At 61.4% G+C, this 17,296-nt stretch overlaps 2 protein-coding genes across 3 annotated transcripts in view; one reads left to right on the top strand and one right to left on the bottom strand.

The window, feature by feature from the left end:
- On the top strand, window positions 1–17,232 carry VPS26B (VPS26 retromer complex component B). Its single transcript, XM_068989113.1, has 6 exons — window positions 1–235; window positions 7,222–7,378; window positions 9,613–9,777; window positions 11,320–11,495; window positions 12,534–12,676; window positions 13,163–17,232. Exons 1-6 carry the CDS (start codon window positions 13–15, stop codon window positions 13,307–13,309), a joined length of 1,011 nt encoding a protein of 336 aa, XP_068845214.1. The 5' UTR covers window positions 1–12; the 3' UTR covers window positions 13,310–17,232.
- The window catches only part of THYN1 (thymocyte nuclear protein 1), a 4,955-nt gene continuing 2,590 nt past the window's right edge, over window positions 14,932–17,296 (bottom strand). For both annotated transcript variants that reach the window (XM_068989115.1, XM_068989114.1), the window contains exons 3-7: window positions 16,917–16,985; window positions 16,487–16,579; window positions 15,961–16,056; window positions 15,603–15,753; window positions 14,932–15,107 (exon numbers count right to left, since the gene is read on the bottom strand). In XM_068989115.1, the coding sequence (XP_068845216.1) occupies window positions 15,061–15,107; window positions 15,603–15,753; window positions 15,961–16,056; window positions 16,487–16,579; window positions 16,917–16,985 (456 nt within the window). In that variant the 3' untranslated portion in view covers window positions 14,932–15,060. The remainder of the gene's footprint in view (window positions 15,108–15,602; window positions 15,754–15,960; window positions 16,057–16,486; window positions 16,580–16,916; window positions 16,986–17,296) is intronic.

Raw genomic sequence — 17,296 nt, forward strand, 5'->3', positions numbered from 1 at the left:
CCCGGCGGGGCCATGAGCTTCTTTGGCTTCGGGCAGAGTGTGGATGTGGACATCCTGCTGAACGACGCGGATAGCAGGCGGCGGGCCGAGCACAAGACCGAGGATGGGAAGAAGGACAAGTACTTCCTCTTCTACGACGGCGAGACGGTGTCCGGGAAGGTGAGCCTGGCTCTCAAGAACCCCAACAAGCGGCTGGAGCACCAGGGCATCAAGGTCGAGTTCATCGGGCAGATCGGTGAGTGCGGGGTCCGCCCCGCCCGGGCCCACCCCTGCACCCGCCCTCGACCCTTGACCCCGAGCCAGCCTCTGACCTCCCTCTCCAGACCCCTGGCACGACCCGAACCCCTGTCCCTGCCCCCTAGCCCCCGCACCCCCAGCCCCCGCGCCCCCTGCTGCAATTCCAGACCTCTGCGCCCCCTCCAGCCCCTGGCGCGACCCGAACCCCTGTCTCCTAACCTCTGCATACACGGCTGCAATTCCAGACCCCCTGTCCCCCACTCCGCCCCAGGCCCTGTGATCTGTTGCCCGCCGCCCTGGGTCCGAGCTCCGCGGGCCTGCCTCGGCTTCCGTGCCAGCTGGGCCAGCCTGCAGGTCGTGACCACCACTCCGAGCTCTGTGTGGCCCGCCCCCCTCTCTCTAGTGTCTGTGCCCACCAGCCTCTTACTGCACCTTCGCTGGGAGCTGCTTGAGAAAGCATCCCCGCGGGCTCCAGCATCAGCCCTGTGTCCACACAAGCTGCATCCCTAAGACTTCCTGATTAGAAGAGTCTGCGGCACTCTTCTTAACGAAAGGGTGCTCCCAAGCCCCAGATCTAAGTGGCCAAAATTTCCCAAGGCTCTAACAGTTTTCAAACACGATTGTTAGCAGTTACAGCTAGACAATAAAAGACAGGTTTGGGAGCTGCCAGTCAACACAGGGTTGTCTCCACTTCTGTTTGGACTCTCCTGTTTATTAAAACTCACAGGTACTTCTGAAATAGTTTGTGTCAGTAGTTCAGGAGTAGGGTCACAGTAAATACCACAGTTGGCTGAAAAGACATCGAGCGGAGAAATCATGCCCCATGCCCCCGCCCGCTCTGGTCCTGTATGGGGGATTTCCTGGGAATGCTCCTCAGAGGCTCTCTGTCACTCCCTGAGATCCCAGCACAGAATCTGTTCTCCATTTTGATGAGACAGAAAACACAGGAGCCCTGGGGAAAGGCTGAGTGCTCAGCACTTCAGTGCCCAGCCTGAAGTATTGGCTTCTGCTGTTTAAGTTAACGGAAATCAGGTCGAAGGCTAGCTGATCCTAGGAGCCCATCCGTTGCTAGTCTAAACCCAGAATGAGTGGCCTGGAGCTGGAGAGTGGGCTTTAGGCTCTCTGCCCGCTCGCTTCCGGCTTCGGCAGTGCCCCTCAACAGCGGTGCTGTCGGCACGGCGGGCCTGCTCGTTCTCCATTGTCGGGGGTTGCATTTCACAGCCTCTACCAGCCAGATGCCAGAACCACAGAAATGTCCTACATCTGTGGAAGCTAAAATCACTCCTAGCAAAGAGCTCCTGGGGACACAGGATGAACCCCCAGCATTCTGTGCTGGGCGTGAGTCAGGCGATGAAGTTTAGGCCTCCTTAGATTCAGTGTTTCCAGAGCATAGCTTTAAGGTTATCACTGGATTCCGCGGCTCTGCATCAGGAGTGCAGATGGGCACGTCTAGCCAGCAGCTGTGCCATCCTTTCCGGGGGTGACCGCTCCCCGTCCATGAAAGGTAGCCAGAGCGCCCCTGCCCCAGTGGTTGTGGAATGGGCTGTTTGAGGCGCTGGCAAGGCCTCCCTCCAGTCCAACTGGAAGGGGGCTGGCTGCCCTGCCTGGCTTCCTGTCCGAGCGTGTCCTGTGGCAGCATCCCTCCCCAGACTTCTCAGAGCCTCTTCTGCTTCCATCGACAGCTCTTCCTGGGCCCCTGAGTCCACCCTGTGGCCTTGGGGAAGCTGTCCCCTCCCTGGGCCTCAGCGCTCTCACCTGTAAGGCAGGGACAGCAACCGAATCCCCTTGGGAGAATGGTGAGGGGTCTAGGGCCCAGGCTTTGTGCAGCGTGTGGTGTGTGTGCTAGACCCGAGAGACTGTGGTGGCCCAGCCTCAGGGCACTGGAGCGGGGCTGGTGAGTGAGGTCCCCACGTTGCGGTCGCGTGGTTTCTGCTTCCTCGCTTTCCTGACGCTGCATGCAGCAGGCGGGGCTTCGCTCCGGCTCTGAGGTCTGCTGTACCGGTGACGCGCCAGGTGGTGGTCCTGCCCTAGCCGCCTGTGAGGATGTTGATATTGTGCTCCAGCCACCTTCCTCGTTTGTTTCACTCAGAATTTTTCTTCTTATAAACCACTGCCTGTCTGGTTTGGAAGGTGTACGTCCTGCCTGTGCATTCGATGGGACAGCGTGGCGTGTGACCGAGGCTGAAGCAGGGGGTCACTCCGGTTACACGAGGCTGTAACGGGCAGACGCCGCCAGGGCCTTGTGAGGACTAGAGAGGTCGGTGTGTGTGGAGTGCAGGCTCCAGCACTTACCAGCTAAGCGCTCGTAACCCGTTAGGCAGGATCCGGGGGCTGGACCTTCGAAGAGTCAGCTCTGGTTGCCTTGCTGACTGCCCCCAGGATCTCCGTGTCAGGCCAGCCTCGCCTGCTGCGTGCCCTGCGTCTCCTCCCAGCAGGAGGGGTCGCCCGAGTTCTCGCAGGGACAGCTTTCTGGTGGCTGTTGCGTGGGTCCTGTTCAGACTGCAGTCCTCAGGGCAGGCCGGCCCGTTTGCGCCGCGGCCCGCTCTGGCAGCCCCATCTGCACCCACCGCTGCCCTGTCTGCTTGGACTCACGTCTCCTGAGCCTTTCTCCTCTCCTGAGCTCGCCCCCAAGGTCCGTGCCTGGGTCTCTGACTGCCTGCTGAACACCCGCAGAGACACCACGGGTTGCCCAAGGACACATCCGAACCAGACTGCTCCTCTCTCTCCCTGCCCCAGCCCCCGCACTGCCACTCCTCCCGTCTCCCCCGCTCTGCACGTCCCCTGGGTCGCCTCAGCCTCTGGAACCGGGGGAGGCCCCGGAGCGCTCTTGCCTCCCCCCCACGCCCCCAGCGGCTCCGGGGGCAGCGCGCCTCAGTGCTCCCTCACCCTCCTCGGTGCCGCTGCCCCTGACGCCTCTGTGTGGAGCGGTCTCCTGACCGGCCTTCCTGCCTCTGTTTACCTTTTCTTTCAGTTCAGTTTCTGTAAGAGCGAACTTTCTAAAAGGTAGTTCTGACGTTCTCAGTCCCTTCTGTAAACTTCTCCTTGACTCCCAGTGGGTTGAAGGGGACAGTCTTCCACCTCTTTCCTGAGGTGCCCCTGGTTTTCTCCAGACGTGTCTCTCTAACCCTTCACCCAGGCATGCATTGTTGACTGTCCCCATCAGATGGCTGTGAGATACTCTGCACCTTCTGGAAGAAGAAGGGTCAAAGACAGGCATGAATAAGTGTCCCCTGTGGTTCACGGGGCTGAGATGCACTTTGTTGGGAAGTTCGTGACCTTCCATCCGAGAGGCTGGGTTCACACTGTCACCACGTAAGGAGTTGCATGGCATCTTGTCCCCCTGACCCCTGCCAGGACTGGTCTGGTGTGAGCCCCACTCTGATCTGCGCTGAGAGAATCTCACTGAAGAGGGGCTGTCAGATACCTTTGCTCCTGTTTTTCTGACTCAGTCGCTCAGGCGTGTCCAACTCTTTGCGACCCCATGAACTGCAGCACGCCGCCCAATTTCATTTCCATTGAGTCGGTGATGCTATACAACCATCTCATTCTCTGTCCCCTTCTCCTCTTGCCTTCCACCTTTCCCAGCATCAGGGTCTTTTCCAGTGAGTCAGCTCTTCGCATCAGGTGGCCAAAGTATTGGAGCTTCAGCATCAGTCCTTCCAATGAATATTCAGGACTGATTTCCTTAAGGATGGACTGGTTGGATCTCCTTGCAGTCCAGGAACTCTCAAGAGTCTTCTCTAGCATCACAATTCAAAAGCATCAGTTCTTCGGCACTCAGCTTTCTTTATGGTCCAACTCTCACATCTCTACATGACCACCGTGAAGACCATCGCTTTGACTGGATGGATCTTTGTCAGCAAAATGAGGTCTTTGGTTTTGCATGTGCTGTCTAGAACTGTCATAACTTTTCTTCCCAGGAGCAAATGTTTCCTATTTTCATGGCTACAGTCACCATCCGCAGTGATTTTGGAGCACATGAAGAGAAAATCTGTCACTGTTTCCACTGTTTCCCCATCTATTTGCCATGAAGTGATGGGACCAGATGCCATGATCTTAGTTTTTTGAAAGTTGACCTTTAAGCCAGCTTTTTCACTCTCCTCTTTCACTTTCACCAAGAGGCTCTTTAGTTCTTCACTTTCTGCCATAAGGGTGGTGTCATCTGCATATCTGAGGTTATTGATATTTCTCCTGGCAGTCTTGATTCCAGCTTGTGATTCATCCACCCTCACATTTCGCATGATATACTCTGCATGGAAGTTAAATAAGCAGGGTGACAATATATAGCCTTGACGTACTCCTTTCCCAGTTTGGAATCAGTCTGTTGTTCTGTGTCTGGTTCTAACTGTTGCTTCTTGACCTGCATACAGGTTTCTTAGGAGGCAGGTAAGGTGGTCTGGTATTCCTATCTCTTGAAGATTTTTCCAGTTTACGTGATCCACACAGTCCAAAGGCCTTACCATAGTCAGTGAGGCAGGAGTAGATGTTTTTCTGGAACTCTTTTGCTTTCTTTATGATCGAACGAATGTTGACAGTTTGATCTTTGGTTCCTTTACCTTTTCTAAACCTTGTATATCTGGAAGATTTCAATTCAAGTACTGCTGAAGCCTAGCTTGAAGGATTTTAAGCAAAACTTTGCTAGCATGGGAAATGAGCACAGTTGTCCAGCAGTTTGAGCATTCTTTGGCATTGCCCTTCTTTGGGATTGAAATGAACACAGAGTTTTTCCAGTCCTGTGGCCACTGTGGAGTGTTCCAAGTTTATTGACGTATTGAGTGCAGCTGTTTAACAGCATCATCATCAACAGCGTTTAGGGTCTGAAGAAGCTCAGCCTGAACTTCGTCACCTGCACTGGCTTCTTTGGTAGCAGTGCTTCCAGAGGCCCACTTGGCTCCGCCTCCAGGGTGTCTGGCTCTAGGTGAGCGGCCACACTGTCGTGGCCGTCTGGGTCATGGAGACCTGCTCTGTTTAGCTCTTCTGTGTATCGTTCCCACCTCTCTTAATCTCTTCTCCCTCTGTTGGGTCCATACCGTTTCTGTCCTTTATTGAGCCCATCTTTACATGAAGTGTTCCCTTGCTATCTCTAATGTTCTTAGAGAATATTGCACTCTGAAGTAGAGAGCTAGCCTCGGGATCTAAGTTTTTAGAAGTAAAGCCCCCAGGAGAGCCGAAACCCATCAGCCTGGCATTTCCCAGTTACGGTCCTCAGACACTGGGCTTTTCTCCACCTGCTGCTGTCCCCTGAAACCACGGCAGAGCTCAGAGCTTGGCACCCGAGACACCCAGCTCCCCAGTTAAGAGCTCCACCCGTTCCGGTCAGCAGAGGCTCCTGTAGCGAAGGCCCAGCACGAGGCAAAGGACAGGCCCCTGTCCGGGCTGGCTGCTGGCCCCTTTCCCCTTGGCCCCTGTGTGCACCCCACCCCCACTGCCCCGAGAGGGCGCCCTGCCCCCACAGCCGCGCCCCGATGGTCTGCGCTGCCCCCCATGCGGCAGGCTCGCTGCCCGCTGCTGACACCACCTGGCCTGCAGGAGCAGGCGGGTCGTTGGTGGCCTCAGATGGGTCCGTGTATAACGGGGGTCAGCAGCAACCCGCGATCACAGGGCGCTGCTTGCGGAGGTAGTGCTGGCTGGGCCCGGCCGCGCTGCAGCTCCCCGCGACGCGGCCGCCGCCCTGCCGCTTGGGACGCAGGCTCCGCGGGGCGGGGCTGTCAGGGCCAGCACCTAGGGCAGCCAGCCCGAGAGCTCCCTGGAAGCTGTGCTTGCCCCACGCGCCCCCGTGGCAGGCCTGGTTGCCGTGTTGGCTCTGGGAGGCAGGGGATCTGGCTTCTCAACGCCAAGAAGGCTCGATCGTCAGGGGCTTCAGGCCTTTGCTGTCTGGGGTCTGCCCAGCCCCTCACGCTCAGGCTGTCCCTGAGAGGCAGCCGAGAGGTGCGGGCCAGGCCTGGCGGGGGGTGGTCCCAGCCCCCGTGTCCAGGCAGCCAGCAGCAGACCCGGTGAGAGCACGCCGCCTCCCGCTTCGTCCCGCCGACCCGTCCTGTCCTGCTCAGGCCACTGCGGGGCGGGGGGTCAGATCTTGACTGCGCTGGGGCCATGTGGAGTCGGTCGGTAGTGAGTGTCCCCTTTGCACAGCTGGGGACCGGGGGCGCTGGGGTCCGGGGCCTCGTCTCCAGCAGCCATCCTGGAGCACAGTTCACCGCTTCAGCAGCTGTGTGACGTGGGCACAGACAGCCCAGGACACACGGGTGGCCTGACTCAGGACCGACAGCCAGCAGGACTGTCTGAGAGGAGGGTGGGTGTGCAGGAGGCCTTCTCGGAGGGCGGTCTCGGAACAAGCAGGAGTCTGTTGGGATGTCCATCCTGAGTCCCACCCAGGCCCCGGAATCAGGGATATGGGGGGGGAGTGCAGCCGTCTGTGCCTTAGCGCAGCCTCGGGGGTCCTGGTGATCACACGAGTCCCGGGACTGTGGCCTAGACTGGGGTAGCCTGACAGCCCCTCCGGCAGCGGGGCCACGTGGGCCCGTCTGCAAGTCCTCACCTGCCTCCCACCTCGTGTTTACCCCTGATCTCCCGGGGCCCAGGAGCAGACGCAGCCCAGCAGGAGACCTGGGGCGCTGGGCCCGGCCCTGCTCCACCACGCCTCAGTTTCCCTGTCTGTCAAGTGTGTGACGGGCCCACTCAGCCGCTCAGGTTGCCGTGAGGATGTTGTGACTGAGTGACGGAGTCGAGCACACGTCCCACACAGGAATCACTGTAACTATGTAAAGAGGTGATGTGGTGTTTCGGTGGCGGTGCCCCTGCTGTGTCCCCTGGGTACTGCCCCGGGACAGGGTCTGCACAGAGCGCAGGGTGTTTGGGTGCAGGGCGGGAAGAGGGGGTCGTGAACCGACACGCCGCTCCGCGGCCGGGAGGGGCGATTCCGCAGCGGGCCCCCGCTGCCCCCTGTGGGCCAGGCGCCGGTAGCAGAGGTCTCCGATCTCCCCGCAGAGCTCTACTATGACCGAGGCAACCACCACGAGTTCGTGTCCCTGGTGAAGGACCTGGCCCGACCTGGAGAGGTCACCCAGTCACAGGCCTTTGACTTCGAGTTCACCCACGTGGAGAAGCCCTACGAGTCCTACACCGGGCAGAACGTGAAGCTGCGGTAAGTGACGCGACTCCACACATGCTGGGATGCGGGCCTGCATGCTGTCACTCGAGAACGGGGCCCACAGAGCGCGGGCCTGCGTGCTGTCACGCGAGAAGGGGTTCCCAGGCAGGACGTGAGGCTGCGGTGAGTGACGCGACTCCACCCACGCCGGGACGCGGGCCTGCGTGCTGTCAGGCGAGAAGGGGGCCACAGATTCGGCTCTCTTTTAGACTGCCGTTCGGCTGCGCCGGGGCCCCGCTGTTGCCGGCAGGCTGCCTCTCGCTGCGGGGAGCGGGCTCTCCCCTCTGGTCTCGGTGCTCGGGCTCCTCGCCGCGGTGACTGCTCTCATGGCGCACGGGGCCAGCTGTCCCGAGGCGTGCGGGCTCTTCCTGGACCAGGAATCGAGCCTGTGTCCCCTGCGGTGGCAGATTTTTAGCTGCTGGACCACCAGGGCAATCCCAGATTTGGATTCTGATTCCAGACCCGTCCTCTGCATCTTTTGGGACAGGAGAGGATAAAACGTAGCACGGGGTGAGAAGCTGTAGAACAGGAGTACACACCTTTTAAGTGCAGGGGATTGTTTTCCTTGTTTCAGTCTTGAAAGCCCAAGGCGGGCACTGATCCCAGGGCCTCTGAGCTATGTGATGTCACCCGGACGTCTGGCTCCAAGTCGTGGTCAGCACGTGGGGCCTGCGTGCGGGACCACACAGGCTCTGGGGAGGTCTCCCCTCTCCCGTCAGAAGACGGACTGCAGGCTCTTCTTTTCCAGCCTTTGCAGGGAGGTCCAAGCGCTGAAGGTGCCCCATTCAGCAGCGCCCTGTGACTGCTCTCGGAGGAGGCAGCAACAGCAAGCATTGTTTAGTTGTCAGTTAAGCCGGGACGGGGTCTTATTGTGATTTAACATGACGCTCTGCAGTGGATTCCTCGTAGACGTTCCTATGTCAGAAAGATGCTGAAAAACAGTATGGCAGGTCCTCAGAATATTGAAAATAAAGCTACCAAATGACTCACCAAATCCACTTCTGTGTCTAAATCCAAACACAGTGAGGCAGCACTCAGACAAGGGCGAGCGTGCTCGCGTTTGGCAGCGGCGTTCCCAGTGGCCACAAAGCGGGCACGACCCCAGCGCCCATCAGTGGCTGAGTGGCTGAGCGCCAGGCGTGTCCACACGGTGAAACAGTGCTCGGCCCTGAAGGGGAAGCAGATCCTGACCCCTGCTGTGGCCCGGCGGAGCCTGGAGAGCCTCATGCGCAGTGAAAGGCGCCTGTGTTCCCTTGGCGGGCAGCTCCTGCAGGGTGGTGAAGACGGCTAGGCGAGGTGAGGGGCTGGGGAGGAAGCTGCAGGCTCGAGCAGGACTCTGGATAGCCGTCTCTGGGGCGTGCTCTGGGTACTGACAACTCCGGGACAGGTTAGAAGCTCAGGAGGAAAGCGTATCTGGAGAGAGACGGGATGTGTGGGGGAAGGCGGGATGCCGCAGGACCGAGATGCCGGACAGTGGCTCTCTATCAGGGCCCTGTGTTAGGCTCACCGGCCGGGGTGGGAATTATTTAAAAAAAAGAAGTGCAGGTTCCCATGTCCTCCTCCAGGGCAGTTTCATGCCCAGGGGGGTGCAGCCGGGCTCCGTTCAGGTTGAGACAGCTCCTCTGCTGTTGTGCTTAGGAGGCCGGCTCTCCCTGAAGGCCCCTCCCCTCAGCGCCGGGTGCCGCCTCTGGGTGACATTCCGCAGGCACTCTAGTTCCCGACTCCCCGGGCGGGGAGATGGGACCGCCAGTTGCCTGCGACTCCATCTCTGCGTCCTAGGTCTGGTAATAAACGCTGTGGGGACTTGCTGACCTGGCTTCTCCATTGCCTCTTCTTGTCACTTAACTGTGGGGGACTTGAAACATGCCCACTCATGGAGCACTGTCTTAGCGTGCAGACCTAAGAGGACGTGGTCCCTGTATCCGAAGAGCCAGAAGGGGCTGCAGAAATAAAAGCTGCACACGGTGCCTGGCAGGTGGCCATGACGCTGCTGCTGGGCTACAGCCCCCCTGGACCCCGGGCCGGGCTCAGGGAGCGGCTGGGGAAGGGCCTTGGAGCTCCCTGCAGCTATAATGGCAGGAGTGTGTCTCGTCTCTGCTGGGAGGGGGTGCCCAGAGGCGACTGCTCGGAGGAATCAAAGCCGCAGAGGCCGACTTGGCCAGGGGTTCTCGGGGGCGGTGGGGAGAGAGTAAACCCAGGTCCCTTCGCTGCTTGCCCGCCTCCCACAGGTACTTCCTCCGGGCCACTATCAGCCGCCGCCTCAACGACGTTGTCAAGGAGATGGACATCGTGGTGCACACGCTGAGCACGTACCCCGAGCTGAACTCCTCCATCAAGATGGAGGTCGGCATTGAGGACTGTCTGCACATCGAGTTTGAGTACAACAAGTCCAAGTGAGTGGTGGATGCCTGGTGCCTGAGGGAGAGGGTGTGCAGGACTTGATTTTAACTGGCCAGAACGTTTTAGACCGTGCCTGCTATTACAGCGTCAAAATATCTCAGTGCTTGTAAATTGCAGAACTTACTGACCGTTCAAAAACTACCACGAGCATCTTTCTTTTTAATATAGGACATTCCTGAAAAATGCTCAAAAATCAAATATGCAAAGTAAATGTTTATTCGACTCACAGAACTAAAAAAGCCCCCATGTCGCCAAGGAGGGTCTCTGGGTGGGGCGGCCTCGCCTCAGACCTGCTGGCCTCCAGAGGTTTGGGGCGAGGGCTGCCTGGGCGGCCCTCCTGCGGGACTGGGGACACAGGGCCTCCTAGGACTGGTGACGGACAGCTGTGTTTCCCCCGCCCCAGCCTGGAGCCAGCACAGCCCCATGGGCCCCACCTGTGGGAGTGGCCCTGCCCCTGGGAGGGGCCCTTTGCCTTCTCCTTGCAGTCCCGGGGCTCACAGTCCTTCCCAGGACGGAGCCCCCAGAGTGCTGCCCACCAGCACCCCAGCCACCTGGTGTAGGAGGAGCTGCCTCGTAGATACGCAAGCAGCCTCCAGCCAGCAGTGCAGTGAAGACCAAGCTGAGCAGGAGACAGGCCTGTCTGAGGCTGGACGGGCACACTGGGCCCTGCCCGCAGAGCAGGCTGAGCCCAGAACGGGCGCCTGCTGTCCCACCCACAGGGGAAGCCCGCGATTGCCCCCAAGGGCTCAGGCTGGGCTTACCAGCACTTCAGCTCCTGTACCTGGGTTTCCTGTCCGAAAATGAGGGGCTTGGGTCAGGTGAGAGGAAAGGTGCCAGGAAGGAGGAAGAGCCCAGGCCCCCGGAACGGCTCCTCTGTGTCTCCTGTGGGTGAGAGTCCACTGACCGTGGAGGGGCGTCCGGGTTGCAGGCCCGTGAGAGCCGGGAGAGCGTGTGCTCCGGCATCCCCCCCGGAGGCTGCACTTCGGTGCCCGCCGTCCCCCCAGGGAGCGGGGGCAGACGAGGCCGGATGTGGGCAGGCCCCCACCCTGCAGCCGTCAGTGGTCTGTCCTCCCCTGTGGTCAGGGCCTGCGTCCTCAGCCCCCACCCCCAGCTCCCATCCCCTTCCTGAGCTTCACTCAGAACGTTTGCTTTTGGCGGCCACACCGGGCGCAGACCAGCCCCGCAGCTGACTGACCCGGGAGGGCCTAGCTCCCAGGCACTGGAGGAAGACCGGGACCTGGTCCCCACTCCCGGTGGGTCAGCCTCTCGCCCCACAGCCTCTGAAGTGCATGCTGGTCACAGCGCCGGGCAGGGGTGACGGGGACCCGCTCTCTGAGGCGTGTGTGGGAGGCAGTGGGAGTGAGGCTGGCTCCAGTGCAGGGCATTGGAGTTCGCTCCGCGGGGCAGCCCGGGGGGAGCGTGGGCCCGCGTGGCCTCAGCTCTCCTGGGCCACCACCCCCAGGTGGGCGGCGCCCTCTCCGCATCCAGGAGGCCGGTCCCGCCCGGAGCCGCGCCTCTCGGTTTCCTGTCTGCAGGTACCACCTGAAGGACGTCATCGTGGGGAAGATCTACTTCCTGCTGGTGCGGATCAAGATCAAGCACATGGAGATCGACATCATCAAGCGGGAGACGACCGGCACGGGCCCCAACGTGTACCATGAGAACGACACCATCGCCAAGTACGAGATCATGGACGGCGCGCCCGTGAGAGGTGAGCCCGCCCGGCTGGCCGTCGGGGCCGCTGTCTCGGCCAGTGGCCGTGAGCCTGTGCTGTCTCCACTTACACTATCCTTGCTGCTGGGGGAGCGAGATGGTCCTTCCTGCTAGTTCCCGCACCAGGCTGACCAGTCAGGCTCTGGGCTGCCTGGCCAAGTGGACACCCTGACCGACACTCCCTGCTGCTGTGCACGGTGCTGGCGTGACCTCTAGGATGAGTGGAGCGCGAGCTGGTGGGAGCCTGGTGGTTCCTGGGAGGAGCGATTGTTGTGGTTCTTTATCGGCGCTGCAGCTGCCGACTATGTGCGTTTTCCTGTAGACTCGGTGCCGCCAGGCCTCATGCAGCTCTCCCCAGTCCACGCCACATGGGAGGAGGGGGTCGTGGCTTCTCAGGTCCTTGGCCTCCCGAGCGGGGTCTTCGGGGCAGGAATTGTCCATCCTGCCCGCTGGCTCCATTGTGTCCCCAGCCACACAGCCGAGCAAGGCTTGCCCTCCCCGGGGCACCGTGGGGCCTGTGAGCCACGCAGGATGACGTGGGCTCCGTGTGTGGCTTTGGGCTGCTCTTGTCTTTGCACTTGCTCAGTGGAGTCCTGTCCTGAGTTTGTTCCACTTAGCTGAGGAAGGCACCGTGTTAGAGGTAGAAGGGGTCTGAGATACCGTATAGCCTGATTAACGTGAGAACAGGAGGGTCCAGGGACAGCAGCAGACCCATCAGAGTTCAGTGGAGAGAGCTGGGGCCCGCCAGTCTCGGGGGGCATGGGGTGGGCCGTGCCAGTTGGGGTGGGGGGTGCTGACACTGGAATTGCTGGGGAAGACAGGGCGCTAGCTAGGGTGGGACAGCTGGCTCACACTGGTAAAGAGTCAGAGCTGCTCACCTGGCGTCCTGTGGTTGGCACTGTGCCACCCCGGTCCTGTCGGGCTCAGCCAGGAGGAGACGAAGCGGGCCTAGCCCGTCAGTGGGCGGCGCGCCTCCTGGAAGCGGGTGGCAGGCGGGGCGCCTGCCCTGCCCCCCTGAACCCTCCCGGCCCTGCAGGAGAGTCCATCCCCATCCGCCTCTTCCTGGCGGGCTACGAGCTCACGCCCACCATGCGGGACATCAACAAGAAGTTCTCGGTGCGCTACTACCTCAACCTGGTGCTCATCGACGACGAGGAGCGGCGCTACTTCAAGCAGCAGGTGGGGCCCCGGGGCCCGCGGGCGGGGGGCCGGGGCCCGCGGGCGGAGGGGCGGGGCCCGCGGGCGGAGGGGCGGGGCCCGCGGGCGGAGGGGCGGGGCCCGCGGGCGGAGGGGCGGGGCCCGCGGGCGGAGGGGCGGGGCCCGCGGGCGGAGGGGCGGGGCCCGCGGGCGGAGGGGCGGGGCCCGCGGGCGGAGGGGCGGGGCCCGCGGGCGGAGGGGCGGGGCCCGCGGGCGGAGGGGCGGGGCCCGCGGGCGGAGGGGCGGGGTGAGCTGCTTGGTTCGCCCCGAGCCCCGCGGCCACCATAGCCGGCCTCCTGGGGCCCAGCCCCCGTGGCTGCTCTGCCCTCCCGGCCCCTTGGCCAGCAGGAGCCTCGAGGCCTCAGGGGATGGACAGCTGCTCGTTGGCGGGAGACCAGGGAGGCTGTTGCCTGAGTCCCTGGGACCCTCCCCAGGCCCCCCTCACGTGCCGTTCCCGCCACCCTGCAGGAGGTGGTGCTGTGGCGGAAGGGCGACATTGTCCGGAAGAGCATGTCGCACCAGGCAGCCATCGCCTCCCAGCGCTTTGAGGGCACGACACCCCTGGGGGAAGCACGGACCCCCGGCCCACTGTCCGACGGAGGCAGCAGACAGTAGGCCCAGGGCGGGGAAGTGGCTGGGGCGGGAGGTCCGCTGCTGACCCGCGCTCGCAGCCTGAAAACAAACCATGTCTTTGACGTAAATCCTTTTTCCTGAAGAACCTGAGGGGCTGGGGTTGGGAGGCAGGGTGTCCGGGACCCTGTGCCCAACAGGGGCGCAGGGAGAGGAGGGGTGTCCCCAGGGAGCTGTCTGTGGGGCTGCAGAGGGCTCGGCTGGGAGTTGCCTCGGGAGTCTGGACGTGGCGCTTTGGCGCCTCCACAGGCCGCCATTGTCCTCCTCCGACTCCCAAGCGTGGTCCTGGACCGGACGGGGTGTGGGGCGCCTCTGGCCGCCGCCCCTGGGCACAGAGACACCAGGGTCCGTGTGGCACATGGATGGCAACAGGGAAAACTCCGTGGTTGTGGCCCTGGGCACCCAGGACCCGAGGCTCTTGATCCCTGCTGTCCGTCTCATTCCCAGGGACCAAGGCTTAGTCTGACGCCTGGAAGCCGTCCTCCCCCCCCAGCTTGGGACCCGGGGTGTTCTGTGTATGTGGGTGCTCGCCACGCTGGAGGGGGTCTTCCGCAGCTGCACCGCGCCTGGGCCTGTCGTGTTAAGGGTGTGGCTGTCCGTCCTGGCCTCTCATTTCTTCTAGAAAGACTAGGCAGACCTTGGGGTCAGTAGGTACCATGCGCTCGGGGGTCTGGGTCCTGTGTCTTCTGGGAAGCAGACGGTTTGTTCTGTGTCGTCTTTATAGGGACCCCTCTTTTCCTCGGAAATCGGGGCAGCTGTGGGCCTCGGACTGGGCAGGGCTTGTGGGTCAGAGCTAGACTGGAGAGAGGGCGTTTGGGCGGCACTGGGGCAGGACAGCCAGGTGAGGGCAGTTGGTCCCTCGGGTGGACCACGGTGCTGGAGGACGGACCAGCGCCCCTCGGCTTCTCCAGAGCGTGAGCTGAGCCCTGGGCCCCCCGGGGCAGCCTGAACCCTGCCTGCGAGGACCGCCCACCGACCGTCTGCCCCCAGCCAGCTGCGCCCGATGCCAGTCTTTAGAGGGAGCCAGAGCGCAGCCGCCTCCGTCCTCTGCCTCCCCATGGTCTGCCTCTGCGCCAGACAAGTGCGACTGGGACCCTGGCAGAGCGGAAGGGCCAGATGGGCGGTGTGGCCTGCAGTTGAGCCGCTGCGCGTTTACAGGTTTCTCGATGTGTGTCTTGCAGTGGCTGTGTTTTAAACCAAGCTCCGTTTCAGCTGTGTGTCTGATTAAAGCAAGCCCCTGGGCTCGGAGGCTTCGTGCCCACAGTCCACCAGGCTCTGTGGTGTCTTTATTGCCCCGCCACACGCGCCACTCCAGCCCACGACACCTACCCTCCCGACGCCTGTGGCCCCTGTTGAACAGCAATGCCCATGTTGTTAATGCCGGTTTCAGACAAGCACATGGCTGAGAAAGGAATTTCGGATTGATTCCAGCCTGGCAAGGTGTCCTGAAACTGCTGCTTTAACCTCCGTGGGACCAGACACTTGAGGGGCAGTCAGGGAAGAGTAGAAACAGCCGTGTGACCAGGCTGGGCCCTGCATCCAGCCAAGGGGCCGTGAAACCTGTTCCACCCGCGATGCTGACGGAAAGAAACGCTTCCAACTTAAGCACGGGTGTTTATTAGAAAGGACCAGGCCCCACCTCTGCTCACAACCGGCGTGCTCCCCACACTGCCTCTCGTCTTGTGGGAGCTTGACTTTGGGGCAACATCTTGTCCTTTTCGGCAGCCGCGTCTCCATTAACTCGGTTCCTTTTCCTCCAGGCTCAGGATAAAATCAAACTCCTCTACCGAAAAGGGCACGAAGAGGAAGAATTAGGTCTCTATCACCTCCTGAATGGGCTTCCCAGGTGGTATCAGTGGTAACGAACCCCCCTGTCAATGCAGGAGGCGTAAGAGACTCGGGTTCAATCCCTGGGTCGGGAAGATCCCCTGGAGGAGGGCATGGCAGCCCAGTCCAGTGTTCTTGCCTGGACAATCCCATGGGCAGAGGAGCCTGGGGGGACATGGTCTGTGGAGTCACACGACTCCACTCTGAAGGGAGCGGTCCGGCAGGCATGTCTCAGGTGCAAGGCCAGCAGCTGCTCCCTCGGGAACGGGGAGGGGCTCTGGCTGCTGCCGCGCACAGCATCCTCGGCAGCCCAGGGAGCTCCTCTCATGGGAGTTACGGGGGGCGGGGACACAGACTCAGCCCTTAACCGTGGTGCTTAGGCTTCGCCAGCGACTACAAGTGATATCACAGTCATTCTGGCATGTGGTCCAAAGACAAAGGCCAGCCTTACCTCGGGTCAGGCGCTGGACGGACAGTCTCTGGTGAGTGAAGAGAGCCATGTTTTTTAAAGGGCCGCCAGAGGCTTTGTGTGCTTGGTGATGGGCTCTGAGCTCAGCCAGGGGAATGAAACGCTTCATCATCCGCACAAACTGTACGTCCACCTACAGGGCAGCGGTGCACGGGACAGAAGGCGCGTCCAACTGTGTCAGCTCAGCGTAGGAGGCCCTACGGGCGGGTTGACCACGCCCGTCCTCCGCCCCAGGGGCAGGGCGGCCTCACGGACGAGCGGGGCTCTGTGCCCTGCCCTAGAGACCCCCAGAGCCTCCGCCCTCTGTCCACCCGTGAGCTGGGAAAAAGAGTAACTTCACCATGGACCACTTGGGGTTGTCTTCTTTGCTGGATGAATCATAGTGGGGATTGTTTTTCTCAAACTGCGTGTGGTCCGGGTAAGCCTCCTTCACAATCTGAAATCAGATCCAAGTCTCTGGTCGTCTGTCCAGTCAGCTCCACAGCCAGACTTCAGTCTGAGTCCAGCTCCCATTTCTTGGCCTACACGGTCTCGCCCTGTCTGTCTGCCGCAGAGCCAGCGAAGGTTCAGACGTGGGAACACTGCAGTCTGAGGTGACCCTGACGGTGGGCTCCCAACCAAGCAGAGCTCGCTGCTGGCACCGGTTTCCCCACCCGCAGCCGCGTGTCCGCTGGCCCGCCTGAGTGCAAGGCCACGGCGTGGACCACGAGAAGCCTGTGCCCGCGGGGCCTGGGACGCAGGCCCGCCTAGCTGTAGGCCTGCCACGCACTCCTGACCGGGGCAGGGGGCCGCGGATGACCCGCCTAGGCTGTGTCCCCAGACCCACATGAAGGGAGCCGGCTCAGCCCTCAGCCTGGATGCCCCACCTTCACGAGGCCCGCGATGCCTGGCGCTCTGCAGTTGCTGTGGTAGAAGAAGGCCTCCTCGTCCAGCCTCATGGCCCTCAGGAAGTTCCGGGCCTGTGGCAGCAGACAAGGAAAGCGCTGTCTTCCCACTGGCAGGAAGCACCAGCCAGCGGAAATCGAGTCCGCCTTTGTTAGCTGAGACTCCTTACTGCAGCTTCCCCCCCGCTTCAGTTCCATCCCTGCCTTTTGCCCTGAGGTGTATCAGGACACTGGCTGGAACACAGGCGGTTTCAAAACTGCAGGCAGCCAGAGGAATTCAGGTACTTATTGTGCATCTTCAGGTTTGGGTTCAGGGAAAAAGCACCCTTGGCCGAGACAGCGTCATTCCTGAGTAGGTCAGAGGGAAGCAGGCTTTCCCCCCCAGGCCTCACGGTCCCGCCAGTCCGCCTACCTGGTAATTGCGCACACCATCCCAGCACGTCGTCTGCCTGGGCTGTGCCTGGAGATCCTCGATGCTGAACTGGGCCAGAAACAAGGTCATTCGGTGAACTCTCCTGGGCCGGCTGGTCAGGACGCATGGAAGCAGACTCGCTCCTCCCCGTTTAGCGTGAACACTGCCAGCAGCAGGGCCCAGGGGCCTCTGGGATAGGACCCCACAGAGCCGCACATGCCAGGCACGCAGGTGGCAGCCTTGTGCCACCCTGTCATCGCTCACAGTCCAGAGGATCAGGGGAGTGGTTAATGAATCTGCTAATCCGGTTATCTCTATTATTAAAATATTATATATCCCTTCTATAGCATCTCCAACTGTGTTGTCTCTGGGCTGTCGTG

Source organism: Capricornis sumatraensis, chromosome 16, assembly GCF_032405125.1.
Source record: "Capricornis sumatraensis isolate serow.1 chromosome 16, serow.2, whole genome shotgun sequence".
Taxonomy (NCBI): Eukaryota; Metazoa; Chordata; class Mammalia; order Artiodactyla; family Bovidae; genus Capricornis; species Capricornis sumatraensis.